Here is a 14,029-nt window from a genome sequence, read left to right on the forward strand (position 1 = left end):
TTTTCAGAATGACCATTCTTCCTCCAGTAGAGAAGCTGAAGATCCTACTGGAGAAAGTGAAAGACTTCCACATAAAGTTTCTTGAAAAATATGCATGAAACTACTGTGGCTTTTTCCCCTCATCCCTTCCCCTTCGAGGCGAATGGAGAAAATGAACAAAGATGTGCTGAGAATGTGCTGTTCATCTAATTTAACTAAATTCAAAATAGATAAAAACAATCTCAGATACTGCTACAACTTATTGGACTATTAAATTTAAGAAGACATTGTTATACCAATTTTTTTTTTTAAGGGGAAGGGGAGAATGTGAAGAAAGCGGTGAGAAGGAAGAGTCAGTAAATGATTTTGTGCCTTGATTGGAAGTTACATTTGTGAACTTTTGACTCCATAGGTTGGGGAAGGGCGTTGCTCATTAAAATTACTACTGTTATGTGGGTTTTTTTACAAAAGAGAAATGCCAAGAGCAATTGTTTAGCTAGGAACATGTTTCCCATCTTAAAATTCTACTAAACAAAAATTCAAAAGGCTGCATTATAGGTATTGTGTGGTTTAATTTTTTTTGTTGTTGTTAAGTATGAAGTGTTCTCCAAATCTGATTAAGCATGTAGGTACAGCGAGCTTATTTAAAAAAAATATATCTTTGGCAGATGTGTGCAGATACCTGTGAACATCTGTTAAAAAGAAATCCTGCCATCACACCATAATCTGAATGGAATATACAGTTTTGATCAGAGGAGTAAACATGGTGTCTGCTTGAACCCTGCTTTTATGAAACTGAAACATAATGAGGAAAAATAGCTCCTTATTCATATGCTATTCAACACATTATCCCAGCATAAGATAAGAGCACTGAACGCTTCCTCTCATAACAACTCCATGAGTCTCCTGTTAGGTCACATCTTTTATATACATGGAACATAGTAAGTTACTGTTTCAAAGCAGATGTCAGTACTGTCAATCCTTTCAAATAGGGTAAAATACAACACTATTTCAGAATTGCTTTATCTATGGAGAGAATTTCTTTGGAACCACATGACTGAGAGACCCGTTGGCCAAAATCCAGCTTGAACTGGCAAGGACTAACAAATGTTACCAGGAGAAATGCTGGGGGTGGTTTCTAATAAAGGAAAAGGTATTTAAAGGAAAATGTCTTGCACCAAGCATAAAGGTAACAATAATACAGCTCACTCTTAAATCTTCCAGAGTCATACTGCTGGCTAAACAATCCTGAGTGCTTATTAAAACCCAGCTAAACCAGGTCACTCTCTAGGAGTACAGCTGTATTACTCTACTAATCTATGTCAAGTTTCCCTGCACAACAAAAGAAGGCTTCTGTTTCTCTGGAGCTGGAACCTGGACACCTTCTGCTAGCACCGATAAAGGACTGAAGGAACATAGCTTCCAGTACTCAGCCATGAAACCATTAGCATTTGTCAGGCTTAGGCTCAGCATTTACAAAGTTTATTCACATTAAGAATATCTCATTTAATCTAGTCATTAATTTTAAGTTATTATTTAGAAGTAAACTCATTTTAATGTCTACTAGCACTTTGTTAGGCTGCCTTTGTAGCTGGTTCAACATCCTATGCTGATCTAGTTTACTAAAGCCAAGGGCTAGAGAATCACCATATGGATAAAGTATGTGCCAATCTATTACATGTGGAAGACAAGAGATGTTGCCAATAATTGTCCTTGCAAAGGCAGCTGCTAGTCTATGACGTAGCATTAGCAGTTGGTATAGTCACAATTTCTTACTGAAGTCTGTGAGAAGAATTTAGTACTTCTCAATCACCTGCCGGGGTCATAGGTTCATAAATGAAAATGGCACGCTGCTACACAAAGTTACTACGGAGGCTTGGAGAAAAAAATTTATACTTTTATCCTTGGAGAAATGGACTTCTTGAAGGAGAGCAGACTGAGAACACTTAACATTGCTACTATCCATTGATAAATACAACCTTTTATCTGTTAGCAGTCTCCACGTGGCATCCTTAATATGCACTAATAAAACAAATCCAGAAAGCAAAACTGTAGTAAGAGGTCAGAATATTGATGTAAAAATAAGACAAACAGCACTTTCCTATTCAAGGAATGTGTCCAAATCAGATCTGGCTTTGGACTCGTAATGCAGTGTAGATTGAAGCTAAGATCTAACAATGGGAGTTAGAATATTTTTTTATATTTTTCTAACTACAGCTTTTTCATGGGGTAGTATTTGTAATCTAATAAGTCAATAGATTTTATATCTGCCTTGCATTTGCACCTGATAATTCTGGAAAAAAAGTAAAGGTTTACAAGTTTCTAATGATAATTTACAGGTGTGAAAGGCTTTTTGTTTTAAGTCAGGACAGCAATTCTTACACTTTTAAATCAAAATACAATGGCATAAACCGAGTTTTTTCTAAACATTCTAATGGTGCCTTTTTTGTTTCTGACATTATAAGGGATAACAATTTGTTCTTGATGCATCTCATATGGAAGGGTGGTGATTTCTATTGTCCATCTACAATATTTGTATGTACTGTGATAAGGTTAATGTGCATTTTTGTGGAACAATCCTGTAAAGCTAAGAGAAGAGGCTTATTTTCAATGTCTTTGAAATATTTCATTAATAACAGACAATCCTTACTTTCAAATGCATGCTTCTAGGTTTGATTTTCCTACAGGTGCTCCTTACAATGGTACTTCAGATGTATGAGACTTCCAAATAATAAAGCACATGTTAAATAAAAAAAGGTAATAGTTCTCCATCTCCTATGTCACTGAAGCAACACTTGCTGGATTGCACTATGAGGCATCTAACTTCATGTTCCAACTAGTATTTACTTTAATCAATCTACCAGATCATTAATTTTTGCATCACTCCAATTTATGGACTTGAAATTTGTCAAACTTGTTACCACAAAACTATTCCTTACCAATGCAGAACTGTACAGAGGTGGTTTTAGGCATGTTTTATGCTCATAATTAATCATATCTTTTTATGTAAGGAGTTGCAACCAGGAGTTAAGCAAGCCAGACTTCTTTCTTCATAGAGAGGATCAGTCAGTTAAGGTTGACCAACTGTGGCCTGAAAGCTTTGGTGAGGGATTTGTTTGGTATTGTCAGTTGTTTCCTTTTTAAAATCTTCTTACACAGCTTGTATGAGATTAAACTTACAGAGCAACACAATCTTGTCTTTTTGCAGAGACACCTCAGAATTAATATAGCGGCGTTTGTTTGCTAATTCAAAAGAAAATGAAGTTTAGGGAAAGGGAAGCTAGTCCTGCTTCCCTAAACTTATATGCATTTGGCAGCATCATAGCGAAAGCAGACTATTGTCTTTGTATCAGGTATTTGAGTGTTTTCTGGCACAGAAACATTTACCTGTTTTTTGGGGGAGGAGTTGGTTGGTTGTTTTACGAACAAGAACATGGTCTGATATAAAATGTTTATATTATGAGTTGTCACTCAGATTTTTTACAGCTTTTTTTGAGTGACTAGGCTGTCCCATCTGGACCAGTAGATAACGATACTGTGCCAGACGCATATGATACAGAAAAAGCTACTAACTTCAGAGCGCTTGCCACATCAACTACATACACTGTGTGAAAACCCCTAGTGATTTAGAACATTATCCCAGTTCCTTTTTACACAGTTCCCTGATCAATAAAAAATACAGGTTTGATCATTTGTACGAAACCTAAGACACTCATACCTCTGGTGTGATTTTTTTTTTATTTGGATGCATGTAAGATAGTTTCTGCAAGGAATTCTACTTTTAAGGATGTGGCTTTGAATGTTTTTATACATTCAATACTACGAGTAGTCATGCCTTTCCAATGTTTCACATTATTACATGTTTATTAAATACTCTTCACCTGATTAGAATTTACACAGCCTGTAACCATCTGCATCAGGCAGAACTGATTATTCACTTTGCTAGCTTTGAAGCACTGCATATTCTGCACACTTAACAGCAGTAAAATAGCTAAAACCAAACCTCACCTCTGAAACAGGGTCCTTCCTACACAGCAAAAAGGTTTCCCAGTACCTGTCCAAACCCTGGCTGCACAACCACTGCCTGCCCCAGGCCCTGGGCCTGCCTTCGACATCCTGCGGCGCCCCGGTTACTACTCACCCCCAGGATGAAAGCGGTCATCTGCCCTACCGCAGCTCTGCACGTGCCGAGGTCAGCAGCGGCCGCTTCAAAGCAAATAACAAAAAAGCACAATCCATTTTGTGCCACCAGGACAAAGCGCACGTGCGTCTGCATCTATGCAAGCCTGCCCAGTTCCTGTCAGGACACGAGGGTCCCGGCTTTGCGCCTGTCCGGCCGTGCCCAGGCCCATCCCTGGAGCACCACCGAGACGGGGGTCGCCAAGATTCCCACCCTCCCCGCACCTCCTTCCCTCCCTTCTGACAGGAGAGGCCGGGGACCCCGGGGGTACCCTCTCCCCCCGCCCCACAGACCGGGGCCTCCCGGGACGCCCCGTCCCCTCACACCCGCAGCCCCTCACAGGCGACCGAGGCCGCCCGCTCCCGCCGCCCCGGAGGGTGTGTCCGCCCGGGCCCGGGGCGGGGAGGAGGAGGAGGAGGAGGAAGAGGGGAGGGAGAAGCCCCCGCTCTTACAAAAGCTTCCCGGGCGAGGAGCGGTGGTTTATCCCATGGTGTGGCCGCCATGCCCATGAGGAAGCCCGCGGGCAAGCGGCGCAGCACCGACTCGGGCGTGGAGCCCGACCGCGGGGCCCTCTCCCAGGAGAAGAAGGATCAGCGCATCGCGCTTTTCCTCAGCGACTTCGACCAGCAGGGTAGGGCCGGGGGGCGGCGGCGAGGGCCTCGGAGCTGCCCCGCGTCCCCGGGCGGGCGCCGGCGCTCGCAAGTGCTGAGGCGGCTGCCTAGCACGGCGCCGAGGCCGGCCACCGCGCTAGCGGGCACCGCGGCGGTGCCAGCCCGCCTGCCTGCTTGCGCTTCCCTGCCTGGCGGCGGGGGGGGGCAGCGGCTCCCGGCGAGAAGAGCCTCCGGGCCGGAGCCGGGGCCAGGCGAGCGGCGAGGCGGGGGGAACCGCTCGCCCTGTCCCATGAGGGGCGCCGGCAGGCACCCGAGCCCGCGCTCGGGCCGGCCCTGGGGCGCCGCCGGTCCGCGAGAGGGCGCCCTGGCGGCCGCCGGGGCCTGCGCGGCCTGGGGGCGAGCGGGCCGCAGCGCCCGGCGCCGCCTGCGGGCCCCCCTGGATGGCGGGCGGGCGGCGGCCCAGCGTCCCCCGACCCGCCTTCTACTTCGCTGCAGGTCCGGGGCGCAGCTCTTGTGGTCGGCTGCCCGCACCGTGCTTCTCGTCTGCCTAAGGAGTGTCTGATGGCGACCGTCAGGCGCTCTGACTCCCCAGTCAGATCATCCTGGATAAAGCGTGATTTTAACTTTCTTGTTTAATGCACTCTACCAGTGCTTATGTTTGGAGATATGTAACACGTATGGCAGTGAAAGCCTGTTTTGTTTTAAAGCCAAGGAAAATATCCAGGAAATGAAGAAAGAGCTTGATTCGCTTTTGCAAACAGCTGAGAAGGCGTTTACAGTGGAGCTGCTGAAGATGCCGGTTGCCATCAGGAAAATGAGAAGAAAAGACTTGCTTAGTAAGTGTGCATGGCCTTATATTTGTGAGGGATGCAGGCACCGCTACAGCATGATGTACGCTTGACTAATGTGAGAAAACCTGTAAACTTGGTGACTTCCATGAAAGTTTGCTTTGTCTGCTGAATGTTTTGAGCTAATCAGTAGTGGTATTACACTGCAGGTGTTCAGTAAACACTCATGTTCAAGTAGACTGACCTGTGTAACACAGGGTATAGAATTAGTAGGTTACAGTATATAGAGTCTGGAGCCTTCTTTTATGTCTGCTTTTAAGTCATCTTATTTAAAGCCTGAAGAAAGAAGGAATAATTCCAAGTCTAGTATTTTCTGTGCGTAAAAACTTAAGCATTTCTTTCCATCTGAATCTGTTCATCGTAGCCGCAGAGATTATTTTGTCTTTCTGTTAATTTGAAGTCTTTCACTACTGAGCCTTTCTCATCTAGTTGTTTACCTGTGATGATGAGCAAACAAGTTTAATTTTAACCTCAAGTTTATGCAGCAGTTTAAGCTGTGGTGTACAGTCAACATCAGATGTATATTCTGGTGAGAACTGATGTTGTTGGAATCTACCTTGCAGCTGCAAATTGCAGGGGCCACACAAAGACCAAACCTAAGACTCTTGAAGAACTTCAGTTTACTGTAAGCCTTTAGCCTTTGCTGAGTATGTACTTCAATGTCTGTCTTGAAAACTTCTGCCTAAAAGCATTAGCTTTCAGCAGCGCAAGGTATGGAGTTTTTCCTTCTTTGAATTCAGGTTATATACTCTGTGACAACGCTTAGTATCCTTTCAAAGATTAAACATACTGAAATAGCCTAAGATTTTCATTGTTGTTTTGTAGGAGTGACTATCCTGCAAGACTTGAATCTTGTTCAGGTGCAACGTATATGCTAGCTAAGACTAACTATTTAAGCAGCTGTAATCCTGAACTACTTGTTCAGCTTTATAGCCCATAAGAACCTGCAGATAATAATTCTGCAAGTAATAGTATATAACAAACAAGTTATACCTTCTTGAGTTACAGATTTGCAAGGAGGGGAGGAAGTGGCTCTTGCTGCTGCAGTGGTAAGTGTGTGTTTTCAAATTTTATCACAGCTTACAGAATAGAATTCTTTCCCTGCTGTAAACATTTCAGACAAATGATTTTGTTTGGCTGTCTGTTTAAATACAAGTTAATATGAAAAGGCTAGCCGGCTAGCCATGGTGCAGTTATGCACATTATCTAAAGACTTAGGGTCATCTGCAGGCAGAAATCCAGATGTTTCTGAAAAAATAAACTGGAGTTTAGCCAATCCTACTTTTGTCATTTGCTTTAATGCCCTTTTAGTTCACTGCCTTTTGTAGGATAATACACATTTACTGGGCAAAATCTGACTTTCCCTTGTCAGATAAACTTTTTTTTTTCAGACTGACTGCTCTCTACAAGACATACCAAATCCAAAACTGGTGACGACAAACAGCAAAAAAGGCAAGTCAATCCATTAATATCTAGCTTGGTTCTTACATTATTTTTTTTAATTGGTTTGAACTGAGCGTTTGTAAAGTGAATGTTAAGCCTGAAGGATACAAGAGGGAAAAGTGTATAACTAGAAGTATAACATACAGGTCCCCCCAGCATCCAGTGTGGAGGATCATGAGCTATGCTACAGTCGAGGTGCTTTAAAACATGAGATAAGAGCTCCTGCCCTTTGGATTTATCACTGAAAATGGTGAGAAGAGACACATTTAAGTGACTTGTCAGTGCTTTACTGTATAGCAGAAGAGCTAGGAAAGTCACCCCTATTTTCTCATAGGTTCCCCTTTGACCTCCTACCCATTGAGGTTTGTACAGAAAATACCATTTCTCTTCATACTGCAAAATATGCAATAAGAAGGACACTACCACTGAAATGTAATTCTATTTTGTCTGGGGGTTGAAGGGTTATCAAGTGTCTTTTAACTGTCCTGTGTGTCACAGTGTCTGTGACGAACACACATAGTTTGCTTTGAACTCTGTCCCAGGCGAATGACCATTGGATAGCAGAACTGATACATAGCTGCTGGTGGGTAAATAGGCTTCAAACAAATGAGTTTGAAGTGGTGTTTTGTGTTCTTCATGAGATTTTTGTTTTCCTTGTCTTTCTAATATATTTCTAGTTAAGGTAACTACAATTGTTGAATATGAAGATGCCAAGCATGTTTCTGGAAAGAAAATACCTAAAAAAGTAAGTTTATTCTGAACAAACAACATAAGGGTTTAATCAGTTCTGACCTGCTGTGAACCCTGCTAGATCCATCATGGGGCAGGCCAGGAGCCTGCTGTTTGTCTGAAAACTCAGTGGTTTTAAATTCAATGTATTTTAAGTTAAGCAAGGCTAAACTGTATAGATTAATTTCATAATGAAATATGGTATCTGCACTTCTGGTAACTCATTCACACAGACTTGTAAATACTTGGAATAGTCATTCTCTGTTGACTTGCAATTAAGTCTTGGCAGTTTGAGGAACCATTTTTTGTTGAAACTTTTTTAAAAGAAAATTTGAATTGATGTTTTAATACATGCTTTTCTATATTTGAATGAGTTGTTCATTCCTGCCCACCTTGATCTCTAAACCAAATAGCACAGGTGTATTAATTTTACCACCTCAGTCCATCTGTGCAATGCAGTGCCTCAGCCAGACACTGAAGTATGTAGCAAGATGACAACAAAGATGGAAAGATTATATGCAGAGTCACAGGCATTAATTATAAGAGGGCTTACAAGTTGGAATGGTGTATATTAGAAAGGTGGTTGGTTGTACAGAACTTAAGTATGAACAAACATGTTTTGGCATTATGAAACTCTTGTTTTAGAATGCATATTTGCCATTTTATGTGTATGTAGAACCATATAAAAGGCAGCACTATGGGGCTTAACTGTAAGGGAATTCTTACAGTATTGTTCCCTGGAAATATCTATCATTTTGCCTTAAAATGCCACTTTTTAACTGCAGTCTTACATATACATTTTTAGGTTTCCAAAACAAAGTCGTTGGTTTCATTGGCCTCTGGTTTAAATAGCAAACTGAACTCTCTTTCTAGGTAAGACTGACCTTTGATAGCTTATTTAACTCACCTGAACTTGTGAATGCTGAAAAAAACCTCTTTTCAGACAATAGTAGCTGAGATTTGAGGCCAATAGCAATACATCTGATAAAGATGTCTTCCATAACCTGAATCAGATGCATGGTAATGATGCGAACCCTGAACAAAAAAGCACCTCTAGCTGATGAAGGCATGTAGTTGTATCTCTCCCACTGAATGGTGCGCAGTTTTGGATCTATGTAATCAGTATAGATTTCCAAACCATACTTAATGGAAGAGAGTGTGCAAGGGAAACATCTTTGTTGCTCTGTCAAGAGTAATGAATTGTTTTGTAATAATTTTGCCCTCATACATAGCTGAAAGGGAGGTGTCATTAGCAGGAAAATGCATACTTGCAAAAACACCTTAAAGCTACTTACAGTCATGATGGACCATATTCAAGTCTCACTATAAGATGTAATGAATTGAAAAGAATTGGTGGGTTTCTGCATGAAAATTTTTTTTGAGAAGCTCCCACTACACTTATGGCTCCAGTGTGTATACTTGTACCCACTGGCACTTATTTTGCTACACCCAGATTGTCTTCAGAGAAATACAATTTAAATAATGTATCGGTGTTTAATGTGCCTAAAAGAAATAAATTAAAAAAAATCTTAGCCACGTTTAATTACTTTCTTGAATTAGGATTATAGAATTTTTGGCTCAACAAAATCAAACTAGAGAAGGCTGCTTTGCCTGGGGAAGTCTTAACTTTTCAGTCTTTAAAGGTTGCTTTTATTCAAGTACAGTAACACTGGGCCAAAGCTACATGCCCTTACAATATCTCCAAAATGTGTGTGGGAATAGGGAGACAGGAGGATAGAGTGAGGTAAACTTGTCATCAAGATCTCTGTGAACTGAATTAAAATCCAAAACTGGAAAAAACTTGTTCTCTGGATTCAGGTCAACCACACAGGACAAATATCCTGAAAAGTAATCTAGAAAAATTAATTCCTGCTGAAAAAGAAACTTACCAAGAAACTTTTTGCATGCTCAAATAGAAAGCTGTGGATGTTCCCTTAATTATACCCAGCTCGGGTATTGCATCCCCCTCTCTTGTCTACTAATAAAATTATCCTTTCATTCCCCTGTGGTGTTAGGTCCCATTATATCACGTCCACCTCAGAAGGGCTTCTTCACAGGTATATACACTAGATCTCTGTCATGGAGTGCTTCAACATTCTCTAATTCACCAGCTGTCTATCTTCATCCTACCTAAAACTCTCCAGTAGATGAGGAGGAAATAAAAAAATAAAATAAACCTAAAACCACTAATCACTTTTTTTTTTAGGTCTGTTCACTCTTCTGCTAGTGTGACTGAGGCTATTAAGTCTCTTGCTTCTGACTGCAGTGCCACAAATTTCAAAGCCACGCCAAAGGTATCTAAAAGGTAAGGGGTTTTAGGCTTGTTATTAATAAATAACTTATTAAATACCAAGACACTATATATCTACATTAATATCAGTCCAGTTATTAATCATCATCAATCTAGATTTAGTAGATCTTGATGATCTGCCACTAAATTTCATAGCAAGGCTGCGTACTAGTCACACCTCCTGCTTTGATTGTTGGTGTTAACTTACATTCTCATGGAGGTACAGTATTTGATGTCATAACTAAGCCAGTTTAAAAAAAAAAAGCCCAGATTTATAGTTGTCCTGGCTTTGGCTGAGATAGAGTTAATTTCCTTTCTGGTAGCTGGTATAGTGTTATGTTTTGGGTTCAGTAGGAGAAGAATGTTGATAACACACTGATATTTTTCAGTTGTTGCCAAGTAGTGTTTATACAAAGTGAAGGATTTTTCAGCTTCTCATGCCCAGCCAGCAAGAAGGCTCAAGGGGCACAAGAAGTTGGGAAGGGACATAGCCAGGACAGCTGACCCAAACTGGCCAAAGGGGTATTCTATACCATGTGATGTCATGTCCAGTATATAAACTGGGGGGAGTTGGCCAGGGGGTATCACCACTCTGGAACTAACTGGGCATTGGTTGGTGGTGCAGGTCGTGAGCAATTGCATTGTGCATCACTTGTTTTGTATGTTCCAATTCTTCTATTATTACTATTGTTGTCATTTTATTATTGTTATTACGGTTATTAGTTTCTTCCTTTCTGTTCTATTAAACTGTTCTTATCTCAACCCATGAGTTTTACCTTTCCCCCCAATTCTCTCCCCCATCCCACTGGGTGGGGGGGAAGTGAGTGAGCAGCTGTGTGGTCCTTAGTTACCAGCTGGGGTTAAACCATGACAAGAGTATAACTTCTACTCCTACCCACTGTTGTTTAAAGATGTAGTTTACAGCTTAAACTAATTCTCAGACCCCAAGCTTAATTAAAATGTCACCACTACTGCTGCTTTAAAAAAATATAAAAAGAAACCAAACCCCCCCAAAAAACCCAACCAAATAAATTGACAATCAGTTCTTTGCACAGAACAATTAAGGTTTTCAGTTATTTCCATTCTCTGTACACTGCAGAGCTTGGTTTTAGCAGAAATCATCAGCTGAAGTGAAGGGGTGAAAAACTTAACTTAAATGTGTCATGAAACCAGCAAGTGGCTTAGTTCCACCTTGGCCTGCTATAAATTCCAGAGGCTTGTTTCCATGCAGAAGATAACCAAATCTTACATCTTTGAAGTGGAATAAGAACAAATATATCATGAAAGAAGCTTAGGAATTTAGTATGTCATAAGGCATGCCCTGTACCTCTAGAAGCTAGCAGCTTTGGTATTTCTTGGTATCTCCCTCTGTAGTAGACAGATACAGCACACATCTTAAGCCCAGAGGCATGGAAGTTTCCTCTTTCCAAAACTGTAAGCATTCACTGTTGATATTGGAGAGTGGATATTCATGTTACTGAGTGGTCCAAATGTCAGCTTGCTCACTGGTCTGTAACACAGGCTTAGAAGGTTACTGTGGTGTTTCACAGTCATAAAATGTTACCTAGCAGTGCTAGTAAATGCTGCTGATGGTTGGATTTCCCATTGTCTTCTGGCAGAATTGGAAAAATTTAAACATGACTGCCTTTCCATTAGGTACGTTTGCCACTACTTGCATTTGCTTCATGCTGGAAAATTTTCTGCAGAGCATAGGAAGTTAACATTAGAGTAACATTTTTATTGTATTCTAGTACTGGACTACAACAGACTGTCTCAAGAACTGCACCTACCAGTGGAAGAGGTCAAGGCATGTTACTAAGAAGTAAATCAGTACCCCAAGATAAAACTGTTCCGTTTGTAAACATACCCCTGGCTGATGGACAGGTAACAAAAAATCTTTTTTTAAACATTTTCATCTTACAGTAGTTGATAAAACTATGAATAGTCTGATAGTGATAGCTCTTGCTATCCCTAAATGAGTTGCTGCTAAACAAAAGGAAAAATGGTTACTAAAGTTTTGCAGTGTAGCAGGGAAGCACATGATTTTCAGAAAAGCTGACCATGCAAGTAAAAACTTCCAGAATAGTTCTTTTCTTAAAACTGCTTCTCTTCATGTTTATAGACACTCTGTACGGCTGGTGGAGACCTCAATAATATTGATGTGCAACTACTAAATCAAGATACAGTACAGCATATTCATAACTTAGTGGTAAGCTTAAACTAGTAGGCTTTCATGTAAATATTCAGACACCTAGTTTCAGGTTTTCATGTGAGATACTGTCAGGAATGCAAATTCTAAGTGCTTTAAGTCTTCTCAGGTTAAGACCAAATTGGTTGGCATAAATTAGAGAGAGGACTAGGGCAAGGCAGGAACAGGGAGGGGAGAACTGCTGCACGCAGATAATGTGTAAAAGTAAATGCACGTAAGCATGTGCAGTTTGGCAATTGCCTGGGCAACAACAGAAGCATAAACTCTTCCTTCTAGATTGCTCTGGTGTCTCCTACCATGTGAGCAAACTGCCATTCTCTTATCTCATACTCATGAAGGCTCGCAAAGCTACAGCTAAGTTCTGATTCTTGTTATAATCTATTATTCCGTGTCCCTTGCAGAGTAAGAACTATACTCCTGTTAATTCTCTGCTGCAGTTGAATAATAACTGCGTTATCTTTGGTTCAGGGAAGTAAAGTCTTTTGATGCAGACTGAAGTTGGAACAAAACTTTGTAGCACATAGTGCCCGACTTCTGAAGATGAGGGTACCTGGCTTTTGGATGAAGTAATATGCAGCACTAAAAATCTATCTAGACATAAGGAATATTAATCAGTTTACAGTCTTGCAAGTATTAAGACTTGAATGCAGCTATATGAGTTAAGCTAAAGGTCTGGAAGCTGTTTTGTATTTTGTAACATGGACCTGTCTCTGTAGGTAGAGAGTGGGGGAGTGCTTGCTCACTCCTTGCTTTAGCAATAGTGACTTCTCTTTCTTCTTGCAAGTTCTGTTGGGTAGCTTGAACTAAAATGAATTTTTCCCCCCTTAGAGTGAGCTGACTGTACTATGTGGAAAGGCAACAGCTAAACCGAGTTAATGGCACTGTCTTGTGACTACAGAATATTCATGACAGCTCTTGCTGCCTCTGAAGTGTTTAGAGAATGTCTATAATGTCTTAATAAAGCTGTATAATACCCAGTATTTTTTTATATAAAAGTTTACAATGTGATGTGTATTATTAAATTCCTGTTATCTCTTTGAAGGATACAAAAGCAGAAAAAAAGAATTCTGCTTTTCCAACTTCTTTGTAAAGGCTTAGTTAACATCTAACCTCAGTTCACAGTAAAGTATACAGTAACAGGTTATATGTAGGAAATAAGTTTTAACTCTGATCTTCTAAATAGGACTTTTTTTTTTTTACATAACTATCGATAAGTATAGAGGTTCTTCTATGCATGCCACAAGCAGAATGTAGTGTTGGTCTTCCCAGTATCACTTCCCTTGAATCTAACTCTGGAATTAAGCTGAAGTGCAAGTTTCTAAATTCTTGAATAGTATTTTAAGGCATGTAACTTTAGTTCTGTAGTAGTATATATAAATCTGACACAGAAATAGAACTTACTTCCAGTTCTGTGCTGTGACATGACAGTAATGTGCAAGACAACAGGTAGTAATCCAGACTTACTGTAACTTGTGGTCTCAACCCCATTTTTCTAGTACTTTTGAGTAACTTGTAGGAAAGGCTTTTAACATCCTTGCAGGTAAAGATGCCAGTCCAGCAGTCACTCTGCTGTGGGTACTCTAGTATTTTCAGAACTTCAGGATGCACTTGGCTTTTACTCTGCCAGAGTGATTTCAATTAAAGTGTTTCCACTGTGGTAAAGGATGGTACAAAAGACTCCTACACTTCTTAAACTAAACCATTAGTTTAAGAATGAAATCTAGATTAGTTGGGGTTTTT

The 14,029-nt window shown here is 40.7% G+C and overlaps 2 protein-coding genes and 1 long non-coding RNA gene across 6 annotated transcripts in view; 2 read left to right on the plus strand and 1 right to left on the minus strand.

The window, feature by feature from the left end:
* GPT2 (glutamic--pyruvic transaminase 2) overlaps positions 1-3,158 on the plus strand; it is a 27,841-nt gene extending 24,683 nt beyond the window's left edge. The window contains exon 11 of the mRNA XM_075040163.1: positions 8-3,158. Within this exon, the coding sequence (XP_074896264.1) occupies positions 8-98 (91 nt within the window). The 3' untranslated portion in view covers positions 99-3,158. The remainder of the gene's footprint in view (positions 1-7) is intronic.
* Positions 1-4,712, minus strand: part of LOC142036707 (uncharacterized) — a 21,808-nt gene extending 17,096 nt beyond the window's left edge. The window contains exons 1-2 of the long non-coding RNA XR_012652208.1: positions 4,612-4,712; positions 4,121-4,185 (exon numbers count right to left, since the gene is read on the minus strand). This is a non-coding gene — a long non-coding RNA (uncharacterized LOC142036707). The remainder of the gene's footprint in view (positions 1-4,120; positions 4,186-4,611) is intronic.
* Positions 4,574-14,029, plus strand: part of LOC142036706 (borealin-2-like) — a 14,255-nt gene continuing 4,799 nt past the window's right edge. Inside the window, exons 1-10 of one of the 4 annotated variants that reach the window (XM_075040166.1) lie at positions 4,574-4,790; positions 5,478-5,606; positions 6,621-6,667; positions 7,010-7,070; positions 7,739-7,806; positions 8,596-8,663; positions 9,997-10,095; positions 11,832-11,964; positions 12,203-12,289; positions 13,118-13,268. In XM_075040166.1, the coding sequence (XP_074896267.1) occupies positions 4,661-4,790; positions 5,478-5,606; positions 6,621-6,667; positions 7,010-7,070; positions 7,739-7,806; positions 8,596-8,663; positions 9,997-10,095; positions 11,832-11,964; positions 12,203-12,289; positions 13,118-13,165 (870 nt within the window). In that variant the 5' untranslated portion in view covers positions 4,574-4,660 and the 3' untranslated portion in view covers positions 13,166-13,268. Of the gene's footprint in view, positions 4,791-5,477; positions 5,607-6,620; positions 6,668-7,009; positions 7,071-7,738; positions 7,807-8,595; positions 8,664-9,996; positions 10,096-11,831; positions 11,965-12,202; positions 12,290-13,117; positions 13,269-14,029 lie in introns of those variants that run through there. The other 3 variants (XM_075040167.1, XM_075040168.1, XM_075040169.1) reach the window with 3 other exon arrangements.

Source organism: Buteo buteo, chromosome 11, assembly GCF_964188355.1.
Source record: "Buteo buteo chromosome 11, bButBut1.hap1.1, whole genome shotgun sequence".
Lineage (NCBI taxonomy): Eukaryota > Metazoa > Chordata > Aves > Accipitriformes > Accipitridae > Buteo > Buteo buteo.